The sequence below is a fragment of the Nannobrachium achirus genome (genome assembly GCF_963921795.1).
Source record: "Nannobrachium achirus genome assembly, chromosome: 12".
NCBI classification, from domain to species: Eukaryota; Metazoa; Chordata; class Actinopteri; order Myctophiformes; family Myctophidae; genus Nannobrachium; species Nannobrachium achirus.
In genome coordinates this window covers 7,534,193-7,556,537 of record NC_137832.1, presented here as the reverse complement: position 1 = coordinate 7,556,537, position 22,345 = coordinate 7,534,193, and the positions used below count along the sequence as shown (strand labels likewise).

The window sequence follows — 22,345 nt, the reverse complement described above, 5'->3', positions numbered from 1 at the left end:
AGGTTTTGCATTATGTACATCTCCCACAAACAGTGCAATCTGTCTGTATCTCCGCCTTTCGTAACGTGCTTCCCCTTGTTCCCCCCCCCCCCCCCCCCTCTCAAAGTTTTACAGTTTTATGAAATAATATACTGTAGCACTTTTTATTCAACGTCTCGGACTGTGAATAATGCTGCTCTTTTCTTTTTTTGTGTGTGTAAATAACCTTGTAAACAGATAATGATTAAGTTGTGTGTTTTGGTTGTGTTTTTGTTACATGTGATTACTGGCAAATTCAGATGAACTGTTGTGATCCTTTCCCCGTCTTGTAAAACTGATTTGTGGAGTCGGACATTAAAAATAATATTTTTCTATTTGCGCAGCCACGCTGATTACAATCATTTTCTTTGTTAAAACTATGAATAGAGTTGACAATAAAAGTACATTTGTTTTGTTAAATAGCTCTATATTCTGGTAATCATTGCAATAATAGGCAAGGCATGTACACACATATAGCAATGATTACTATCAGAATGGAGTTTTAACTTTTTAACAAAACAAAAAAATCACTTTCACAACCTTCAACACAGTTCTGTATGGATTCCTTCCCCATATGGAACAATATTCATGTTCTGTAGAACCTTTCCAGGAGCCACATGAAACAAGTGAATGGAATGTTTCTCAGTTCCCTATTGTGCCACAAGAGGGCGTCAGTACTTCAGTTTTGTCAGTGCTGCCCTTTCTAACAAGGGTTGTGTCTGAAACCACATACTACACTATATTACTATGCCATTTTCAGCCTACTATTTAGTATCTACTAAGCTTGGCCATTGAGCCAAGTGTGGGTCAGACAGACAGACAGACAGACAGACAGACAGACAGACAGACAGACAGACAGACAGACGGAGCGGTTAGCAGCACTAAAAAATAGTTTAATTCCCGAGATTAGAATCTTGGTTTCCAATATCCCTTTGGATCAATGGTTAAGATATTGGATTTTCACGCGGGAGACCAGTGTTCGAATCCCAGGTGTCAGGCAAGCACACGTGTTGCTTCACGCTTCACATTCTTGTAGATCATCGATTTGCAAAAGGTTTTTAGTCACTGTGAAATGGGGTCATCACCATGTTGGCTTCTGGTGGACATTTTTGTCAAAATATACATACGAATCCTCGAATGACCATACATTCAAGGCTATCTCGAATATATTTGTACACTCTCAGAGTAATTGCAAACAAATGTTTGAGAATAACCCACTGTAGTGGACCCATAATGTGCCATTTAGTGGCATATAGTAAATCAGTGTCAAACATAATCTGAAGAGAACCTGGAAACTGACATAACGAGCGAGCAACTTCACAAAACAAAACCATCCCCCTAATGTGAATGGTTAAGTGTTAAAACACACACAATTAAGAGACCGTTTGTTTTTACGAGCTGTTTATGTGCAGTTAAGCTGCAGCCATGGATGACTTGGACAGTGCACGACGGTTTGCATCATTGTTCGGCTTTTTCCACAGGTTTTGCCAGAAGAAGAAAACAAAGATCAGTCTGTCCTCACAACTAGTGGATGAAAATAAACTAAGTACATTTACTCAAGTACTGTACTTAAAGTACAATGTCGAGGTATTTGCACTTTACTGGAGTATTTCCAGTTTCCAATACGTTTACTTCTACTCCACTACTCGGAGGCAAATATGATACTTTTACTTTAGTTGCTATAGCCTAGTTACTTTTGAGTTTTATTACAAAGCAGCCCTGTATACATTTCGACACATTGTGTAGATCTGCTATTTTCAAAAGATTTGAATACAGTGTATACATTTGAAATTGTGAAATGGGACATTCTGCTTAATGAGTAATTTCTACTTTTGGTACTTTTTGGTATTTTTTGATACCAGTACTTCTTTCTTTTGTGTTTTTTTTCTTTTGTGAATTCGGTACTTTTACTTGTAACAGAGTATTTCTACGTTGCAGTATTAATACTAAGGTAAAACATGTGAGTACTTTTTCCACCACTGCTCACAACAACCTCCTGAAGACAAGCGGCTCGCTCTTTCCCCAAATTAAAATTCCAGACTTTTTTCCAAACTGATAATCTTTTTTTTTTATAGGCCTAGATGATGTAAGTGATGTTTGTCTTTGTGTTAAACAACTCTATATTCTGGAAGCAATCATTGCTATGCAGCGAGAGAGTCTCCCTGTCTCTGAAAGCTCGGTACTAAACAGGCAATACACTCTGAGAGAATAGAAATGGAACCAAAAGGCCATAAGGGTCCATTTGGTTCCATTCCTACACTCTCAGAGTTACACACCTTAAAGGGTAAGACCACCCATTTTCAAAATTGAACTATATCATTAATATAACTTAGAGGAGTTGTGTGGAAATAGAAAAAAAAGTTCCCCCTTCTGTGTGGCCTAGAACTGGAGGAATGATTTTGGGGTTTGTATTGTAAAGTACAATGTGTGATATCATCAAGTTGTACTTTACAATACAAACCCCAAAATCAATCCTCCAGTTCTAGGCAACACAGAAGAGGGGGAACTTTTTTTCTAATTCCACACAACTCATCTAAGGTATATTAATGACATAGTTCAATATTGAAAATGGGTGGTCTTCCCCTTTAAGGGGTCATTTGGAACTATAGGGTTGCCAACTCCCAGAGATTCAAATACGGGACACCTCCAAGGCGGTGGCCGAAAATAATTGGGAACTGTATTTTGGCAATGACAGTTATACCTACTACAACACACAATTACAAACACAACAGGTCTTACATCTGCATTAGGCTACTCTGCAGTACACTTACTGTAACATCATGTTACAGTCAGGGCAGCAATTTCATGGAGGCCATGGCCACTGTTGCCCCTCAGTTTGGCCTTGTGCCCCTCAAACATGGCATGACCTGAGGCCACAGTGGCCTTAATGCCCCAGCTAGTCGTACCACTTTCTCCTCTGTCTCTTTCTTGTCAATATGTAGACAGTAGACACCTGTGTCTCTTTCTTGTCATGTAGACACCAGTGTCTTTTGTTGAGATTCTGAAATCTTAACTCCCCCGAGTCCCCATCTTTAAACAAATCCAGTGACTTTGATTGGTGCAGGGCTGAGCATGGATCAGATTGTAAATACCATAATTTATCTATTTCACTGCAGATTAGGTTATCATCCCTAACCCTTAAATTCAACACATTCTTTAAATGGACTAAAATCTTGTTTTATTTTGGCCTTCCTGCCCTGGCATTTGGCCTTTGTGCCATCCAAAAATTTACAACACCAAAGGCCAAGTGGCCTTGCCCCTAAAATGATGAAATTCCAGGCCTGGTGTAGAGTGATTTACAAAAACAACAACAACAACAACAACAAAAAGTCTAACTTTTAACCGTAAAAAAAAAAACATTTTATTTTATGGGCTCCACTCTAATGCTATGAGGGCTGCTGGGCTCTGCTGGGGAAACCTAGATGTTATTTAGTCTGGAGTTGTCCTTTAAGAGACCCATAAAATTGGTCCGTGACCGTGGCCCACAAATGGGTCACATACTTCCCACAGATTACACACACACAAAGTGAGTTTGAAAACATGACCAACTCCCATGCCTACTGGGAGAAATACAATGTACAAACACATACAGCAGCAAGATTTGTGAACTGTTGGGATAAAAGAAGGCTAGAGAATGGAATACTACTACACCTCAGGGCGACAAGTGCCATGTCTGGGCCATCTGGTCAGTGATGTATATCGGACCAGTTACCCATGGAGACCCCTGATACCCATATAGAGATCCATGTACTGTATATGGAGATATGCTGTGAGAGCCCAAACATGCTTACTCAGTTATTCGTTATGTGAAAGTCCTATGATGTCTATGACATCTGACATCATACCCTTTTATGCCCAAACATGAAGATCCCTGTCTGTAGAACCAGCCACACAGATATGGGCTGTCTTGACCATCTGTCTTGGCCATGGATTCTGTTAGTGTGGTATGTGGCCGATGTAGCCATATGGGCATTCCCATATGAAGTCCTGTTAGATATGGGCTTAATATGACATCAGGGAACTCCATATATGGGCATAAAAAGGATTCTGGACTGTTAGTGTGACATCACAATGAAGCCAGAGCATGCATGTCAGACGGCAAACCCATTCTGTTAGAGTGGTTCCCCTGACATCACAGTGATGCCAGAGCATGATGTCATTGACACTTAATGCTTTGGCAATGTAAACTATGTTTTTTCATGCCAATAAAGCTACTGTACTTTGAATTTAAATTGAATTAATTGGGTCTGACCCAATGTTTGGGAAACCACAGTGTGCATGATGAGCATGATGCGAGGTGTTGTGAGAATGTAGATCTTCTATTTTCACAATTTCTGCCTCTAATATTTGACAATTTGACCAATGTTTAATTTGTCAGAGGTATTAAAACATCCTTAAATTGAAACTTTAGAAATGTGCCTATTCCCTCTATACACTTAAACTTTATTTTGGTTTGTTTACTGTTTGAAAACACTGGTTTGAAAACAATGTTGCACATTAAGTTGATCATCTGGGGACCCCCCAAAATAATTTGGGGACCCCCCCTGGATGGGGGTCCCGACCCACAGGTTGAGAACCAGTGCTTTAAGGCAGTGGTTCCCAAACTTTTTAGCCCTTGACCCAAAAGATAAATTAAACGCTTGTAGATCAGCTATTTTCACTGCTTCTTGTTTTCTAATTTATGGAATTTCTAAAGATTTTTCTTTGATTTCTTCATGAAATTACTGACAAAAATAATTGATTATTTTTTTAATTCAGGAAAATGTTAGCTTTTTGGGGAATGTGATTTGAAAATGTTTTGAAATAATAACAATAAAAAACAAAATGTAAGAAACCAAAAATTAAGGGACCCATAAAAAAAAAATTGTCCGCGACCCACAAACGGGCCCCGACCCAGTGTTTGTGAACCCACAGTGTTGTAATGTAAAACACGCCTCTCCTCTCATCTCCTCCTCCTCCTTCAGAGCAGCAACATGGCGTCTCCCATGGAGCTGAGATGCTGGGGAGCAGACTGGGGTTTGCCCTCCGTGCACCCGGAGTCCCTGGTGGTCCTGGTAAATACACACACTCACCGATACACACGGCACGCTCTCCGCCGGGTGAACTGCACGTCTGGCCGGCGTGCGAGCCGCGCACCTGCCGGTTGAAGCGACATATTGGAAGCTTTTGATAACCTTCGTTTTTTGAGAGAAAGGCTCGATATTTTCTACGTGTCATTAGTTCGACTAAAGGGTTAGGTTTAAGGGTTAGGTTTAGGCATAGTTTTTACTGAGGTTAGTTCTAGCCTAGGCATAGCGGTTAACATTCACCAAGGTTAGCTTTCACCGGCGTCGGCAGGTTAGCATTTCACCAGGTTGGCATTCCACCTGCGTCGACCTAATGGGACGTCGAACAAATGCTACGTAGAACGTTTAGGTTAGCTCCTCTGCTGCTGCTACACAGCTGCTAGCGTCCCATTGAGATGCATTGATGTTGACAGCAGGGGTAGACTAGAGAGAGAACAAGTTAATACCCTTTTAATGTTAAATATATATAATATAATGTAACCATTTGAATATCTCAGAAAGGGTTGTTTGTAGACGTCATGGAATATTTAGCTGGCAATTTATTGTCATGTAAACAATTGTATAAATGTAATTGTGTTTGTTTGGCATTGAACAGCAAATGGAACTGAGACATTCATGTTTCATGTTTGCTTTGATAATGCTTTGTAAACAATATATATATGATTCCAATCCAGTACAATGTGAATTTCACCCTTTAAATGTAGCCTATTCTAAAGAGGACCATGCATATGGGTTAGGTTTTTCATGTTTAGCTCACTGTCTAGAAGGCGTACTGTAAATAATGTCCAGTTGTATTGACATGTCAATACCGAATGTACAAAGTGAATTCAATGTTTTTAACATGCAAGAACACCAGAATGGTCTTTAAAGAAACTAATACAAGAAGAGTGGGCACTGAAGGAAGACTGAGCCCCTAAATTCAAACCATGTCACCTGATATAAACAACAAGTCAGACAGTTATCCCTGTGGTACCTTTTCCGACACCTCCCGCTTAAAACCCAAAATGCCAGAATGATCGTGAGGCTGCCATTTCACAAGAGCCCAAATATGCTTACTCAGTTATTCGTTATGTGAAAGTCCTATGAAGTCTATGACATCATACATATACAATCCCTTTTATGCCCATATATGGGGATCCCTGTCTGTAGAACCAGCCACACAGATAAGGGCTTAATATTGATGATATCAGGGATCTCCATATAAGGGCATAAATGAATTATGTTAGTGTGGTTCCCCTGATATCTCAGTGATGTCAGAGGGTGATGTCAGAGTAGCCTAAAAGATGCATATACCAAACAAATTTTCCAAAAGCAAAACTACGCCGCATCAAGGGGATTATTAGGTAGGCCCTAAGAGTATGTCCTTGTGTGCAGGGGAATTATTTTGGGTTTGATCTTTCCGGAAAAATTGTAGTCCTTTGAGGACTACAACATGACGTAGAGTGGTTTCCGCTCCCACTCCCGACCAGATCAAACACCGAAAAGTGAAGGGACCCTAGGCTAATGTCAGAGTGTCAAACCGAGCGCACAGAGACGTTACACAGAGACAAGATGTGACCGTTTTCGCAAGTTGGCATCTCGACATAGTGCCAACTTGCCCACCCACATACATACAGACAGACAGCACTCATCACCGATCGCAGTGCTTGCACACTCTGCTGGCACACAAGTCGGCCACACATGGCCACGAGTGCACAAGACGCAACTTGGCATATATATATATATACTTTTTTTTTTCTTTTTTTTTTTTTTACTTTTTGGACAAAATAAGCAATTTTACATGGAGGTTCCCACTCCTCCTTAGTGCCCACTCTTCCTGTTACCATTTAAAATACCTGTTTGTGTTGCCAGTATGGTGGTCATAGCCTACTGTTAACAGTAAACATAACTGAAGTTACGTTGACTTAAATAGTCTATCCAATGGTGAACTGAATCACAATATTAGTCGCAATTACCGTTGATACATTTCCCATTCGTTCAGCCCTAGAGAACTACTTTTTTAATATAAACGTAAAGCTCTTCTACTTGTCCTAACTGCACCCTCTGTCCTCTGTCAGACGTCACATGCTGTCAAAATGTCATCTGCCATGTAAAAGCATTCTTCAAGGTCAGCTTTCGTCCAGGGCAGCTTCTAGTCTGTGCAGGTTCCCTTTGTTTTAGCGCTCTCCTACTCAATAAGTAGTAATGTGCTGGTTTAATTAGCTGCTAATTTTGACCAGGGGTGTCGATCCAAATTCTGGGCCCTGGCTACAAGGATTCACTGCGGGCCCCCCATGAATGTTCTTCATAGGGGGAGGGGGTTAAACCCATTTAGACTGGGAACGCATTATTGCATGTTATTTTGTGCTTTAACTATTGAAAAATAGCAGATATACAAGCTCACAGCATGGCACCGAGTGCCACGCTGCGAGCTTGTAGATCTGCTATTTTTTTTTTTTTTTTAATTGTGAATATTTCAAATCCTTCTAAGATTATTTTTTTAAATGTTTCTATGTCAGTGGTGCTCAAACCTTTTCATGCTAAGGACCCCCAAAATGATATGTATTTGGCCACGGACCCCCATCTCAAAATATTTAGTTCCAGGGACCCCCACCAGAAGCAAAATTTGAGTTACAAATGTGCTTAAAAAATACATATATATTCAAAGATTTGCACACATTTTCACGACTTTTCAAAAATAGCAAATCTACAAGCTCGCTGTGAGCTTGTATATCTGCTATTTTTCAGTAGCTAAAGTATAAAATAATTAAAGCCCCTCCACCTTGGGCCCTAGTAACTCAGTCCCACTTTCCCCACCCTTGTACTAGTGTAGTGATATTGTGATGATTGCTTCCTGATGCATTAATGCACATAAACCATGCAATGGCTGCTCTCGCCACCAGGTGACGCTATTGAGATCACAGGGCATTCTGTCATCTTTTCCTAAATTAACGTCACCTTTCAGGTCATGTCCTGTTATGTCATTCTCCCTTCCGTGGGTTTTTGATTGACCTAGCTCACAACGCCTCGTGCTGCAAGGTGTTGTGAGCTTGTAGATTGGCTATTTTCGGCAAAGAGGTTTGGTGTAGAGGGGGAAAGGAGCAGACTAAGTAAAAGTGGTTAAATATCTGAAATTGACATGAATTCAAAATATACTGAGGATAGTGCTGTCAAACAATGAAATCTCTGAATTGAAAAGGTTGTGGGGGTCCCTGCTTCATCTCTCTCTCTCAACTAAGTGGTCCTTGTCCTGAAAGGCAAGACCCCTGATGTAGAGGGCTGCATACTCCCTGTGTTCTAAGCAGTTTAACCCCTCTGTTGCTCTTGTGCCCACAAACAAACGGCAGTAAATGTAATAATAACCTGTGTGATGCTTTGATATGGCCTGGCCTCCTAAGTACAAGAACTTAACTAGAGGTGCGAGAGTCGACAGAACTAATCGACTTAATCATTATACAAAATAACCAATTTTGATGAAGTCACACAGATGCAAGGTCTGTATGACAAAACTGGATGTTTTTCCTGAACTGACCGGTGTTTGTGTTTTAGGCCTACGTCAAGTTCACTGGAGCAAATATCACAGTTTCTCCCATTGACTGGACATGGAGAACTTGGAGAACAGGTAAATCACACTCTCACACTCTTGGGCCACGCTTAGACGACAACCGTCTGTAGGGGGAGCGGCGAGGTCCCTGTTGCATAACCCAGTTCGCAAATAGCGCCACCTTGGATATCGCGCAGTGCATTCTGGGTATGCGCAAAGGTCTCTGGGATTGATTAGGTCCATGCGCAATTGCGCATCCAACTCTAGGGGGCGCATCGCATTGGGTTTGACGATAGTCTTGTAGGATGACGGACGCAGATGACCAATATAGTAATTTAACTGTTCCTCAGCTAAGACGGTATTTATTAGACCGTGATATTGTTGTGTTAAATGCATTAAAGAAGGATTTAGTTGCCCATTGCTGTGCAGCATGTTTTTTAAATCTGCAACCTATACACCAAAACAACATGCTACAGAAATAGGAGGACCAGAGGAGGTCCAAACTACTGGGTCATAGGGACATAATTTGTCTTACCGATCCTGATATCCTCCGAAACGGCTGGGAGGACATCATGCTATCCACAGTTAAGTGCTATAGAAGTAAGTCTAATAGTCCGTTATTGTCTCTCCAGGTTGGCAGAGGAAGTGTAGCGCCCAGGATTACATTAGATAATTGACACCGGGTGAAACATGGGTTATAACATCGTTAGCTTTACTGTTATGACAAACAGAACCGGCCGGCGTGATCTGAAGAACCAAGCCGGACTCAGTTGACGATCCAAACTATGGGTCGTGGAATAACTTGGATACGAGCAAGTTCAGTTACTGTCTGATCGTAGCAATGGATTAAGTGCCAAGTGGTGAAAGTTGGTGACACGATTCAAATCACGATGCAGGCAAGTTGCTTGCACCATCGGCATCATGGCATAACATTAACAAAACAAAACATTTTGGGATATTACGGTTGAATGAGATGTAAAAGCCCAAATCATATATTAATTGGTAGGCTACTGTACGACCGCATCGCACACACGAAAAGTAGTTTGGACCTCCTCTGGTCCTCTATTTCTGTAGCATATTAATAGAGCATATTGTTTTGGTTAGGTTGCAGATTTAAAAGACATGCTGCATGGCAACGGGCAACTAAATCCTTCTTTCATGCATTTAAATTAATTTAGTCTACCGACTAAAATTTGGCATTTGCGTCTGTCATCCTCCAAGACTATCAAACCCAATGCGTCTCCGAAACAGGGCTAGATTACAGCCCTAATACATACATACATTCCTAGAATCCCAGCTGTTTCAGGGCTACGGTCTTCAAAAAAGGGAGACACCTACATAGCCTACATACCCAGGCGATTACCGTACTTGCACACTCTGCTTGCGCAAGTAATGGGAAACTGTATATTTTGAAACACAATGCATTGCAATCTCATTTCATGGAGTGTGTTTTTTCCCCGTGTACTTCTTGTGGTTGCAGCGTCGGTTCCAGAGCTGATCTGTGGAGACGACGCTGTGACGGAACCCAAACACATCCTCAACTCCCTGAGGAAGCAGGTGAGAGAGCGTCCATGTCAGCTGCTCCCTTCACAAGACTTGACCACACAAACCTTGTCGTGGCGATTTCCGGGAGATGGGGGCGGCCATAGCTGAGTGGATGGAGCAGTGGTTCTCAAACCTTTTCAAGTCTAGGACCCCCAAATTACAATAAATTTGTATTTATTTGTCCGCAGACCCCCATCTAAAAATGTTTTGTGCCAGGGACCCCCAGAAGAGAAGATTTATGTAAAAACAAAAACAGAATACCTATATGGCAACAAATGGCAACATTCATTTATCAGTGGTTTCAAACAGTCGTTTTCAAAAATAGCCAAAAAGCTCACAGTGGGGGTACGGTGGCGCAGTGGTTAGCGCTTCGCCTCACAGCTAGAAGGTCCTGGGTTCGATTCCCGCCGGGGGATGCTGTGGGCGCTGGGGGCCTGTTCCTCCCTCCGCGTCATCAGCACCCACACCCTAGGTGGGGTTGGCGATGGGGCCTTTCTGTGTGGAGTTCGCATGTTCTCCCCGTGTCTCCTAGGGTATATGCCCTCACAAAAACATGCAGTAGTCCTGGTTTCTATACTACCTCCCCCTAGCCAGCCAGGTGCTCCCCAATTCCCCTGGTGCGGCAGGGGTAGAGCGGAAACCAGGACTACAGGTTAGGTAGTTGGCACTGGGTGAATAAATGGGTTGCAAAAACCGTGGGATAAAAAATATATATAAAAAAAAAAAGCTCACCGTGCGTCACTTTGTGCTGCACTTTATTTTTGAACATTTCTGAAAAATCTTGAAAGATTTTAAATAATTTAGATAGTTTTTTTAAACACGTCTTCTCCTGTGGTCCCTGGCAGTGTGTGTATTTGCTGCATTCTGTGTATGAAGCATGTTCCTATGAATCTAACTGTCCGTCCCTCCCTTCTCCAGGGCTTGAATGCAGACTTTGAGCTGTCGTCCAGGCAGGGAGCAGACACCCTGGCTTACATCGCTCTGCTGGAGGAGAAGCTCCGACCCGCCCTGGTAACCAACACCTGATAAATCATAGCAAACATAACCACAAACAAAATTACAATCAGAAAGGCTTTGTCTCAAGAGGACATTTTTAAGATCCATTATTGGGTTGTATAACATGCGTTATGTTTCACACAGATCTTTTTTTTTTTTTGCTAAATAGTTACTGTATCGATTTTAAAAATCATTGAATAGTACTGCAAATGACCAAATATTGTCCATTTGTCCCCTAACAAATCGATTTGGTTTGGCCCTGACGTGCCAAAAAAAGAAAAAACCCAACATGAAAGAGAATCATGATAAGATTGTGTATCGTGATACAGCTTGGAAGAATATTGTGATATAGGATATTTGTCCATATTGCCCATTTTTGTGTGTGTGTGCGCGTGCGTGCAGTTGCACACGTTCTGGGTGGATGCGGAGAACTACGCCAACCTGACGCGGCCGTGGTTCGCCTCGCGCTCGCCCTTCCCCCTCAACTTCGTGGTGCCCGGGCGCCACGCCAGCACGGCCCTGTCCCGCATCCTGCTGACCAAAGGGGACTCGCCACTCCACACCATCACTGAGGTGGAGGGAAAGGTAAGGGATGCAACACAGGGATAAAAACCCCAGGACAAAAATCCACTCGTCCTAGACAATTTGCCCTCCTGACCTCCAAACTGTGGAGTAAACTCCCTGTCGCACTTAGAACTACAGATTCACTACCTAGCTTCCATTAGCACTACAGACTCACTCCCTAGCTTCCAGAGCTGCGTCTCAAGTCCTTAAATCCACAGATATAAAAAGCTAGATACCTCCCCTGCCGCTGCAGTTCATTGGCACGACTGGTCAAACACCGCTGGCGGAAGTGTGGAACTGTGGAACTGCGGAAGGCACTCTGCCCCCTCCAATGGGAAAGAGGGAGTCCTGCCAGTCCTGCATCTGATTGGCCTACCGAGCTTCCCATTCTGTGACGCACAAGGAAGCGTCCTTCAGAATTCCCAAGAGCCCCGCCTCAGAAGTCTGGAGGCTTGCATAGAGTTATTGGGAGGTTTGCCAGCTCTCTTTGACCAACGCCCCACACCGGAGGAGGTATCTAGCTTTTTATATCTGTGCTTAAATCAATCCTATTTCCTATTTCCTTGCTGGTATGTTAGTCCCTCCCATTGAGGAAATAGAGAAGAGGAGACGTCCCATTGGCCATTTCTGATTTCTGATGACAACATCACAGGTGATAGACCAACTCCCAGTGGGCGGGACTAACATTCAAGGAAATAGGAAACAAGTGAAGGAAATAGGAATTATTTAAGGACTTGAGACGCGGCTACATTAGAACTACAGACTCACTCCCTAGCTTCTGCCGTGTACTGAAGACTCACCTCTTCAGAATTTACCTAAGCCCATAGCACTTACTGTAGCACTCGCCTTCCCTCAATGACCACACATGAAGCTAGATAGCATTTTTAGGTTTTAGTAAAGTTTTTACTGATTAGGTGCGAGGTCTACCTATGTTATTGTTTTTCTAGATTGATATTCCTATGCATTTGTTATATTGTTGTTGATGTACTGACGTTTTATCTTGCTTATTGTATTGATGTATTACCTGCTTATTGTAAGTCGCTTTGGATTAAAAGCGTCTGCTAAATGCCTAAATTGTAAATTGTAAGGGGGGTCGCTCCACACCATCACTGAGGTGGAGGGAAAGGTACAAGAACGCTTATGTGGAGGGGCACGGTGGTGCAGTGGTTAGCACTTCGCCTCACAGTTAGAAAGTCCTGGGTTCGATTCCCACCGGGGGAAGCTGTGGGCGCTGGGGGCGTGTTCCTCCACCCGCGTCATCAGCACCCACACCCTAGGGTGGGGTTGGCGATAGGGCCTCTCTGTGGTGAGTTTGCATGTTCTCCCCGTGTCTCCTTGGGCATAGGCCCTCCCACAAAAACATGCAGTAGTGGGGCTGTTAAGTATGACATCATTTTGTAGGCAGAGGAGAATTTCTGCCCCCAATTTCCGTGAATCTTTTTACTATTTTTACTATTTACACATTTTTCTTCTCTTTGTTGTTGAAAGGAAAGTGTTAGAATTATACTTTAGTCGTTATTTTTGTCTCGGATCTGTTGAAATAGCGAGGGACAGAAAATGTTCTGGGGGCAGAGTTCTCCTCTGCCTACAAAATGATGTCACGGCTTAAAAGCCCCATACTACCTTCCCCTAGCCAGCCAGGTGCTCCCCAATGTCCCCTGGCGCGGCAGGGGGAGAGCGGAAACCAGGACTACAGGTTAGGTAGTCACCGGGTGAGAAAAATGGGTTGCAAAAAATGTGGGATAAAAAACATTTAAAGGAAAAAAAAAAAAGAATGCCTATGTGATATTCATCCATTGATTGATTGATTGATTGATTGATTGATTGATTGATTGATTTTATATTTTATTAAAGATGGGTGCCATGATTTTCTCCCCCCTAAAACATGATGATCAGGTATTATGATTATACTAGAAGGAAGCTTTTTACCCCAAAAAAGTGTACAGAAAGAGTTAAAGAAGAGCTTTTTTTTTTTTACAACAAGGGTTAATGATTTAGATTGTAATTAGAGAAAAGAAAAGATGAGTGTTAAAATATTTTCATTTACTTCTTTCTAGAGTTTTAGATTTTAATGACTTTGATTTCAGTGGGTGGGGGCATGCGTACAAGTGTCTAAATATGTATTTTTAGACGCAATAAGCCGGCAATGTCTTTATTACTGTTTAAGGTAACACTACTAGCCCCAATAAGTCACATCTGCCCATGAAAGATTAGATTGAGCAACAGTTCATATCTGTGTTGTCTTTGTTGTTACTTCAGTCCTGACGGTGACACAACAGTTCCTCAATAATTCCATATCACTGTTGTTTTGGTGGAATGCAGCACAAGCCAAGGCCATCGTGTTGCAAAGATGGAGGGAAAGGCAGAGACTGACAGACTACATTTCTTAGATAGTATAACTTTGACATTAAATAAACATTTGACATGAAGTGTAGGTCAGAGGTCATACTGTAACAACTCATACAACAGGTGTTACATTTTACCCAACAGGAACCTTGTATGTCCAAAACCTTCAATTCTTTTGTTATTTTAAAATGGTGAAAATAGCCGATCTACAAGCACACAACGCCAAATATATCAAAATATTGAATCAAACAACTTAACAAACGGTCTGGGGTGCACGCAAAGTAGACACGTAAATGACCCCAGAAGTTTTAGGCCTAGAATTATTGAATGCTTTAACCAGTGAAAAAAAGCAGATATACAAGCTCGCAGCGCGCGCTGCGAGCTTGTAGATCTGCTATTTTTGAAAAAGTTGTGAAAATGTGTGCAAATCTTTGAATATATGTAATTTCAAAGCGAACGTTCGTAACTCAAATTTTGCTTCTGGGTGGTCCCTGGAATTAAATATTTTGAGATGGGGGTCCGTGGCCAAATAAATATCAGTTTGGGGGTCCTTCACATGAAAAGGTTTAAGAACCACTGACATGGTAGTCTCTCAAGAACAGACTAACTAAGCTCCAGTTAAGTGAAAAGGACCTTTTCTTTGACGATGGCTGGCCAGATTGCTGACATAGAAACATAGGTTTTTCAAAAATTCAAAAGACACGTATAGAATCGGGTCAAAATTCTAATTTTCACGATTTTTCAAAAATAGCAGATCTACAAGCTTGCAGCGCGGCACTCGGTGCCGCGCTGTGAGCTTGTATATCTGCTATTTTTCAATAGTTAAAGCATAAAATAATGATACACAATAATGTGTTCTAAATGGGTTAAGTGGTTAATCGTGTCATCAGACTCAAAATGAACCTTTTTACAACTTGAACAACAGTGAACAGAATGAGGTAGCATAACAGTTGAATGACGCTGCATGTTTTTCTCTGCAGATTTACAGTGAGGCCAAGGAATGTCTGAATCTGCTCTCCCACAGACTGGGCACGGCAAACTACTTCTTTGGCAACACGTAAGTTCCCTCGTGTTGCGCTCCAGTGAGTCTCAGCCGGGAGCGCTTTTTTATTGATTTGGTGTAGAGTAGCGGTTCTCAACCTGTGGGTCGGGATTTTGGGGGGTCTCCAGATGATTAGCTTAATGTGCAACATTGTTTTCTCTCTCCAAAGTAAATAAACCAACATGACGTTTAAGTGTATAGAGGGTATCTATCTACACATTTCTAAAGTGATTTAAGATTTAATACCTCTAAAATGACAAATTAAACGTTGGCCAAATTGCGTTGCGAGGCGTTGTTAGCATGTAGATCTGCTATTTTCACAATAGAACCATGTTATATAGAATGTAATTCCTCAACTCTTAGTGCTCGTCAGGGTGGGGGGGTCCCCAGTTAAAATATGATTATTTTGGGGGTCACGGCCTGAAAAGGTTGAGAACCACTGGTGTAAAGGGGGGGGGGGGGGGGAGTGGACCAAGTACTGGCTCAGATCAACCAAATATTAGTTTACTAAGTATAGCCAGTTTAAACTTTTTTGCCCGTGACCCAAAAGAGAAATTAGACATTTGCCTCGGAGCCAAACTAGTGAAAATAGCAGATCTACAAGCTCACTACGCGGTGCTTGTGAGCTTGTAAATTTGTTTTCTAATTTATGGATTTCTTCATACTGAAAAAAAAATAATTAATGTGTTTGTGGGGCACGGTGGTGCAGTGGTTAGCACTTACGCCTCACAGCTAGAAGGTCCTGGGTTCGATTCCCGCCAGGGGAAGCTGTGGGCGCTGGGGGCGTGTTCCTCCACCCGCGTCATCAGCACCCACACCCTAGGTGGGGTTGGCGATAGGGCCTTTCTGTGGTGAGTTTGCATGTTCTCCCCATGTCTCCTTGGGCATAGGCCCTCACACAAAAACATGCAGTAGTCCTGGTTTCTATACTACCCCTAGCCAGCCGGGTGCTCCCCAATGTCCCCTGGCGCGGCAGGGGGAGAGCGGAAACCAGGACTACAGGTTAGGTAGTCACCGGGTGAGAAAAATGGGTTGCAAAAACCGTGGGATAAAAAATATTAATAAAAAAAATTATAATGTGTTTGTTTATTTTTGTCTCCACCAGCCGAAGGCATGGGGGAGAGTATGTTTTCCCCTTCGTCCGTCCGTGCGTCCGTCCGTCCGTCCGTCTGTGCGTCCGTGCGTCCTCGCAGTTTGTGTGCACCTAATCTCAGTCGCCGTTGGCCCGGTCGCTGCCAAAATGAGCACACACATTCCCTGGATGCCAATCTAGAACCTCTGCCCTAAATTTTTCAAATGGGCCTTTTCTAGCGCCACCTAGTGGCCGATGTTCGCAAAACACATTTCTGTGCACTACTCCTACAGATTTTGTCCAAAAATCCTACAAATCGATAGGCAGTATCTCGACAGTCATGTGATCGACACAGATCTGTCCGATTTTGCATATTCCATCCTGATTGGCTAAGATTGGCTTCCAAAGTTTGTAGGATTGAGCCGTTTAGAACAAAATGCCTCAAATCCCAAACGCAAAGTGCAATTATCATGAAATCGCACACACACATTCCCACTAGGCCGAGGAAGAAATGCCACTTAATTATTTTTGAATCAGCCTCATGGTGGCGCTATAACTGGCCGATTTGTGGTTTTACCTATAACTCCACCGATCAGTTTCAAACTTTGTAAGCGCACTCCCTAGAGGCTAAGGATAAACCTTTGCCCTGCATTTTTCACATTAGCCTTTTATAGCGCCACCTTTGGGCCAACTTATGTAAAACACATTTTTGGATATTACTCCTTCAGATTTTCTCCAAAAATCACGCAAATCGGTACACAGTATCTCTATAGTCATGTGATCAATTCCGATCAGTCTGATATTTCATATTCCATCCTGATTGGCTAATATTGGCTTCCAAAGTTTGCAGGATTGCTCCGTTTTTGAACAAAATGCCTCAAATCATCAACGCAGCTTACGATTACTGTGAAATTTGCCACACATATTCCCACTAGGTCAAGGAACAAATGCTACCTTTTTCACATTGGCCTGTCATAGCGCCACCAGCAGGTAGACTTTAGCAAAACACATTTTTGGAACACAATGCTTCAAATCATGCATGCAGCGTCCGATTGCCATGAAAGCTCTAAGGTGAAGAACATATGCCACCCTTTTTACATTGGCCTATTATACAGTAGCACCACCAGGATGCCTTGCCTGGTGGAGACCTGTGCTCGGAAGAGCACTGCTTCTAGTTAATTCATGAAATGTTTTGAAATAACAATTAAAAACTGAATGTAGGAAACAAAAAATTAAGGCACCCATAAAAAATGTGTCTGTGACCCACAAATGGTTCAGTGTTTGGGAAGCAGTGGTTTACACTAACACATTTAACTCATTAAAACTTTTTAGCTATAGCAAGTTTTTCAAAAAACTCTTAGGATTTAGGACTGTGGTCTCAAAAGATAAAAAGATCTACAAGCTCACAGCGTGTCACTTCGTGCCACGCTGCCTCTTTGTACATCTGCTATTTAAAAAAATAAAAAGCCTGACACAAAACATTTTCATATGGGCATCAAATATATATTATATATATGGGTGTCCTTGTAGCATGAAAAGATTATTCTGAATGACTATGATTTAGAGGGGGAAAAAAAGAAATCCCAAAACAACAAGAAGATAAAGAAAGCCCTGGCAAGCGTAGCCCACACAGACACTGGTCTCTCCACCCATGGATTGTCTCAACATAATGTAGTGAGACACTTCTTCCCCAAGGGTAGAAGTGGAAAAGTCTGGGGCGCCCGCTGGCCTGGTGGTCAAGGCACATACCACATACTAGGCTATGATGCCTGCTGGCGTCGCCGGTTCGATTCCCGCTCTGGACGACCTTTGCCACATGTCATTCCCCATCTCTCTCCTCATTTCCTGTAAGTCTACTGTCCTATCGAATAAAGGCATAAAAAGCCCCAAAACAAATCTTTAAAAAAAAAAAGAAGTGGAAAAGTCTCTTCCAAGTGGCTCGCCAAGCACCCGCCTCACCAGCAGACATAAACTCAGGAAATCTCACCATGCTTATGAACCAACCGAACCCATCTCACAACCTCAAAGAATCCTAACAATACCTTTTATTATCACTTGCGCAAGCAGAGCGCGCAAGTACTGTAATGGGCTGGGTATGTATGCAGATGTCCCTTTTTGAAGACCGTAGTCCTGAAATGGCTGGGATTCTGGGAACGTATGTATGTACAGTATGCCGTTGTCTCATCATTAAACACAGTGCCTAAGACGTTCACAGGAGTCTTAAGGTCAAAGGTTAACTCTTATACTGCTTTGAACGTTCCTGTTCGCCCCAATTCTCAAGAGACCTCCGCGCCAATACGGCACTCGTTCGTTCGTTCGTGTACTGTAAACACATTTTCCGCGGTGATGCTGTAAAAAATCCATTATGCGTTAACATCAACGGAGACCAATTCACTTCCTTGTTGATTTCCTCTGGCTGTAAGGCTCTGTGGCCAGTGACTGGTCTGAATGTACGGCAACACATAACAGGCAAATTCACATTCATTCTCGCATGACGCCGCCCTCTGCTGCCTGGCAGACCAAAGTGCACTATTGCACAATCAAAAAATAATAATAATAATAAATAAATAAATGTCTGTCTATCTACTATAACGTTGCAAAGGTAAGCCGCTTTTTGATGGCACCAGACCCAATAAATAAATAAATAATCTGGCAGTAGGAGAGTTAATAGACGTCACTTCCCCGTTAAGACGTTCGGAGACGTCTTACCTGGTTACCATGCTTACCAGGTAATCAGAATCTGCGGTAGCCGCTGGTGAGCGAAAACACTACATATCCCATGATGCAACACGGCCGCGAGCATCAGGAAGCATAAATATCTCCATAGGCTCCTATTCATTGCTGCTCAAAGAAACAGCTTTATCTCGGAATCTACTTCCACAAACGCTTTGAACTCCGAGGACCGCTCTTTTTCACAGCGGCCGCGGTTAGGATTTTAGTTTCGCTACCGAATGTAAACAAACTGATCCACCATTATAAACCGTGAATTTCCACAACATGGACACGATCGTGGCTTCTGGGGCTCTTCAAAATAAAGCGGAAGTCAATGGTGGCACTCTATAGCCAAATAATTACCAAAATAATTGGCGTTTACAGCCAATGAGGGACCAGCATTCCAGGTGATGCCACTGGTGATGACCGCAGAGTTTGGTATATAAGAGCACTCTTGGTAATGTCTTCATTAACGGGTGAAGACATTAGGGACATGATGAGGCCAGCAGTGCACACCTCTTGGCGCGCTCTGCTTGTGCACAAGTAGGTCATGTGTGGCCTGCTTGTACGTGAGGCGCAAGTTGTCACCTCGACAGAGTGCAGTTCTAGTTATTATTATTACCAGACAGGAATGGAAGCTGTAGAAGGGGAACAATGCAGTGGGGTCCATGTGATGATGATGATGATCTTTTCCCTCCCTCCCTCCCAGGCCAGCCAGTCTGGATGCCTTTGTGTTTGGCTTCGTGGCTCCGCTGCACAAGGCCCTTCTCCCTAGCGGTTCGCTCCAGAGCCACCTCCGCCAGCTGGTCAACCTCACCTGCTTCTGTGACAACATCCTACAAGCCTACTTCAGCCCCGGCGGCCATGGTAACCACGGCAACCACTACCATCACGTCCCCTTCTCCTGCTCCTTATATCTCTTCGTGTCTCCTTCTTCTCGTGGCTTTTATTTCTGCATGGCTGAACTAACAATGTTGGTTAGAAACTCATCTCCATATGTTAACTTATTAGATATAATAAAAAGATAAATGAATGCCCTCCATCATACTATAGCGTCACGTGGGCACGGTGGTGCAGTCGGTAGCACTTTCACCTTCTAACTGTTTCACCTCAACAGTTAGAAGGTCCTCCACGTCATCAGCCCATACCTTAAGTGGGGTTGGCAGAAGGGCCTTTCTGTGTGGAGTTTGCATGTTCTCCCTGTGTCTCCTACCCTCACAAAAAACATGCAGTAATACTGGTCTCTATACTGCCTCCCCCTGGCCAGCCGGGGCGCCTGAAGGAGGGGAAAGAAACTGGTTGGAATAACGTGTTCCTTCCACGTGCTACGTCCAGCCGGGGAAACTCCCCCCTGTCAGGTGATAAGAAGCGGCTTGGACTCATGCATAGAAGGAAGCATGAGGTCAGTCCGTTGCTCTCCCCAGGTTGGCAGAGGGAGTGTAGCGCCCAGGATTACATTAGATAATTGACACCGGGTGGAAAATGGGTTACAAAATCGTGGGATCAGATTTAAAAGAAAAAAAAGAAAGATATATTAAAAGGATACATTAATGCCCTCCTCCATCATACTACAGTGTCACACAAAATTAGCAAAAATAGCTGATCTACAACTCAAAAGGCGTTGCAAAGCGACGCCTTTTGAGCTTTTGAGATCAGCTATTTTTGTACTTTTTAACAGTTTTGGACACAACCGTATGAGGTTTCTACCCAACAGCAGTGATCTATGCATACTTACTCTTTTCTGCGTGTGTGTGTGTGTCTGTGTGTGTGTCTATGTGTGTGTGTCTATGTGTGTGTGTCTGTGTGTGTGTCTGTGTGCGTGTCTATGTGCGTGCGTGTGCAGCTGTCCCTCCGCCCGTTCCAGAGGCTGTTGACGCCAACCTACTGAAACTAACTCAGCTTGTAAACAAAGAATCCAACTTGATCGAGAAGGTACTGCTTCTGCTTATCATCTTTCTGTGTGTGTGTCTCCTGCTTATTTTGTTTATTCATACAGATCCCCATTAGCTGAACACCCCCCCCCCCCCCCTCCCCCCGAAAAGAGAGTGAAAAGGGCAAAAGAGCAAAGAGAATGTAAAAAGCATCCTCAGCTGTACATGTGCATAGTTTGGTGTATTGTATACACCAATGGCATTTTTGTCAAACAATGAAACAATATGGAATCCTTGATAAGGTTGTGGAGGTCCCTGCTTCATCTCTCTCTCAACTAAAGGGTCCTTGGCCTGAAAACGTTGAAGACCCCAGACCTAGTACATTCTTCTTCATCGTCTTTGTGTGTGTGTGTGTGTGTGTGTGTGTGAGTGCGTTCGCGCACCCCGAACTGACGGTGTGTGTCTCTGTTGTTTCCAGATGGACGATAATCTGCGCAGCAGCCCTCAACACAAACCTCGCCGGCCGGACCCCAAACCCAGTCTGGCCAATGAGAGCAGCTAATACCCCGCTGACCTCTGACCCCGAGCCTTTCCATCAGCCCTGAGCTTCCTGTCATTTTATCAGTCATGACGATAGATTTCCAAGATGTTTATTTGGGGGAAAGAAAAGACGGATTAGAGTAAGTTGGAAAGATTTCGATGACCTTGGGATGTGTGTGTGTGTGTGTGGTGCGTGTGCGCACAAGCGTGTGTGTGTGTGTGGTTAAGGAAGGAATGCTGTGAAGTGGTGCAGAAAAGGAGAGTTTCAGAACGCTGAGTGAAAAAACACAAAGGCAATGAAATCCAGACCTAGGAACCAGGGCCTACCATTACAGATGTTCTATAGATCTGCTAAATGGACCAGCTTTTCCCCACTAACCACTTAAACCCCGGCGTCCGTATTGTGGGGGAAGCTTTCGCCGAGAATAGACGATCGACCTGCTGTGAGCTTGTCGATCGGCTAAAGAAAAACAAAAATGACACCACTATAGAGGGGCTCCAGTCAACCATATGGGGTTTAAGTGGTTAACCACTTATGCCCCTTATTTTAAACTTCAGTTATTCGAAAACGGACGATTTACAAGCTCACAGCGTGTTGCGTCGCGGCGTGTTGTGAGCTTGTAGAGCGGCTGTTATCCAAAACGATTGTGAAATAAATTGTTTGCGAAATATCGACCCATATCATCAAACGGTTGTGGTCATTAACTCATTTACCGCTATTAAAAAACATAGACTTTCGGGGTTACGACGACGTCCTTACTTTTTAACGCGGGTGCGTGCGTGCACGTTGTGCACAGATCATGCACCAGGCGTGTGTTTATCACAGCTTTCAAATTAAAGAATCCCATTGAAAAAAGATGCTTCCATGGCCGAGCTGCGTCATAAAAAGTGCAACAGTTGTTGGGCTGAACCGTGAAAACCAAGCCAGTACGAGTCCTGGCGGCAGTCACTTGTTTCTGCTGGCTCACAGAAAGCAACAGTTTGTACTCTTTTGTTGAGTGGTTGCCAAGTACCAGGGACGTGCAGAGAATGTTGTAGAGGCAGGAGCTG

The 22,345-nt window shown here is 43.2% G+C and overlaps 1 protein-coding gene across 1 annotated transcript; it reads left to right on the top strand.

Annotated features, from left to right (window-relative positions):
• Nucleotides 1-4,991: 4,991 nt before the first annotated feature.
• Nucleotides 4,992-22,338, top strand: mtx3 (metaxin 3; the record flags this gene model as incomplete). The annotated part of the gene is made up of 9 exons (XM_080739556.1): nt 4,992-5,072; nt 8,613-8,685; nt 10,088-10,164; nt 11,071-11,163; nt 11,551-11,733; nt 15,039-15,115; nt 19,594-19,751; nt 20,728-20,816; nt 21,234-22,338. 9 exons carry the CDS (start codon nt 4,992-4,994, stop codon nt 21,315-21,317), a joined length of 915 nt encoding a protein of 304 aa, XP_080595682.1. The 3' UTR covers nt 21,318-22,338.
• Nucleotides 22,339-22,345: the final 7 nt, after the last annotated feature.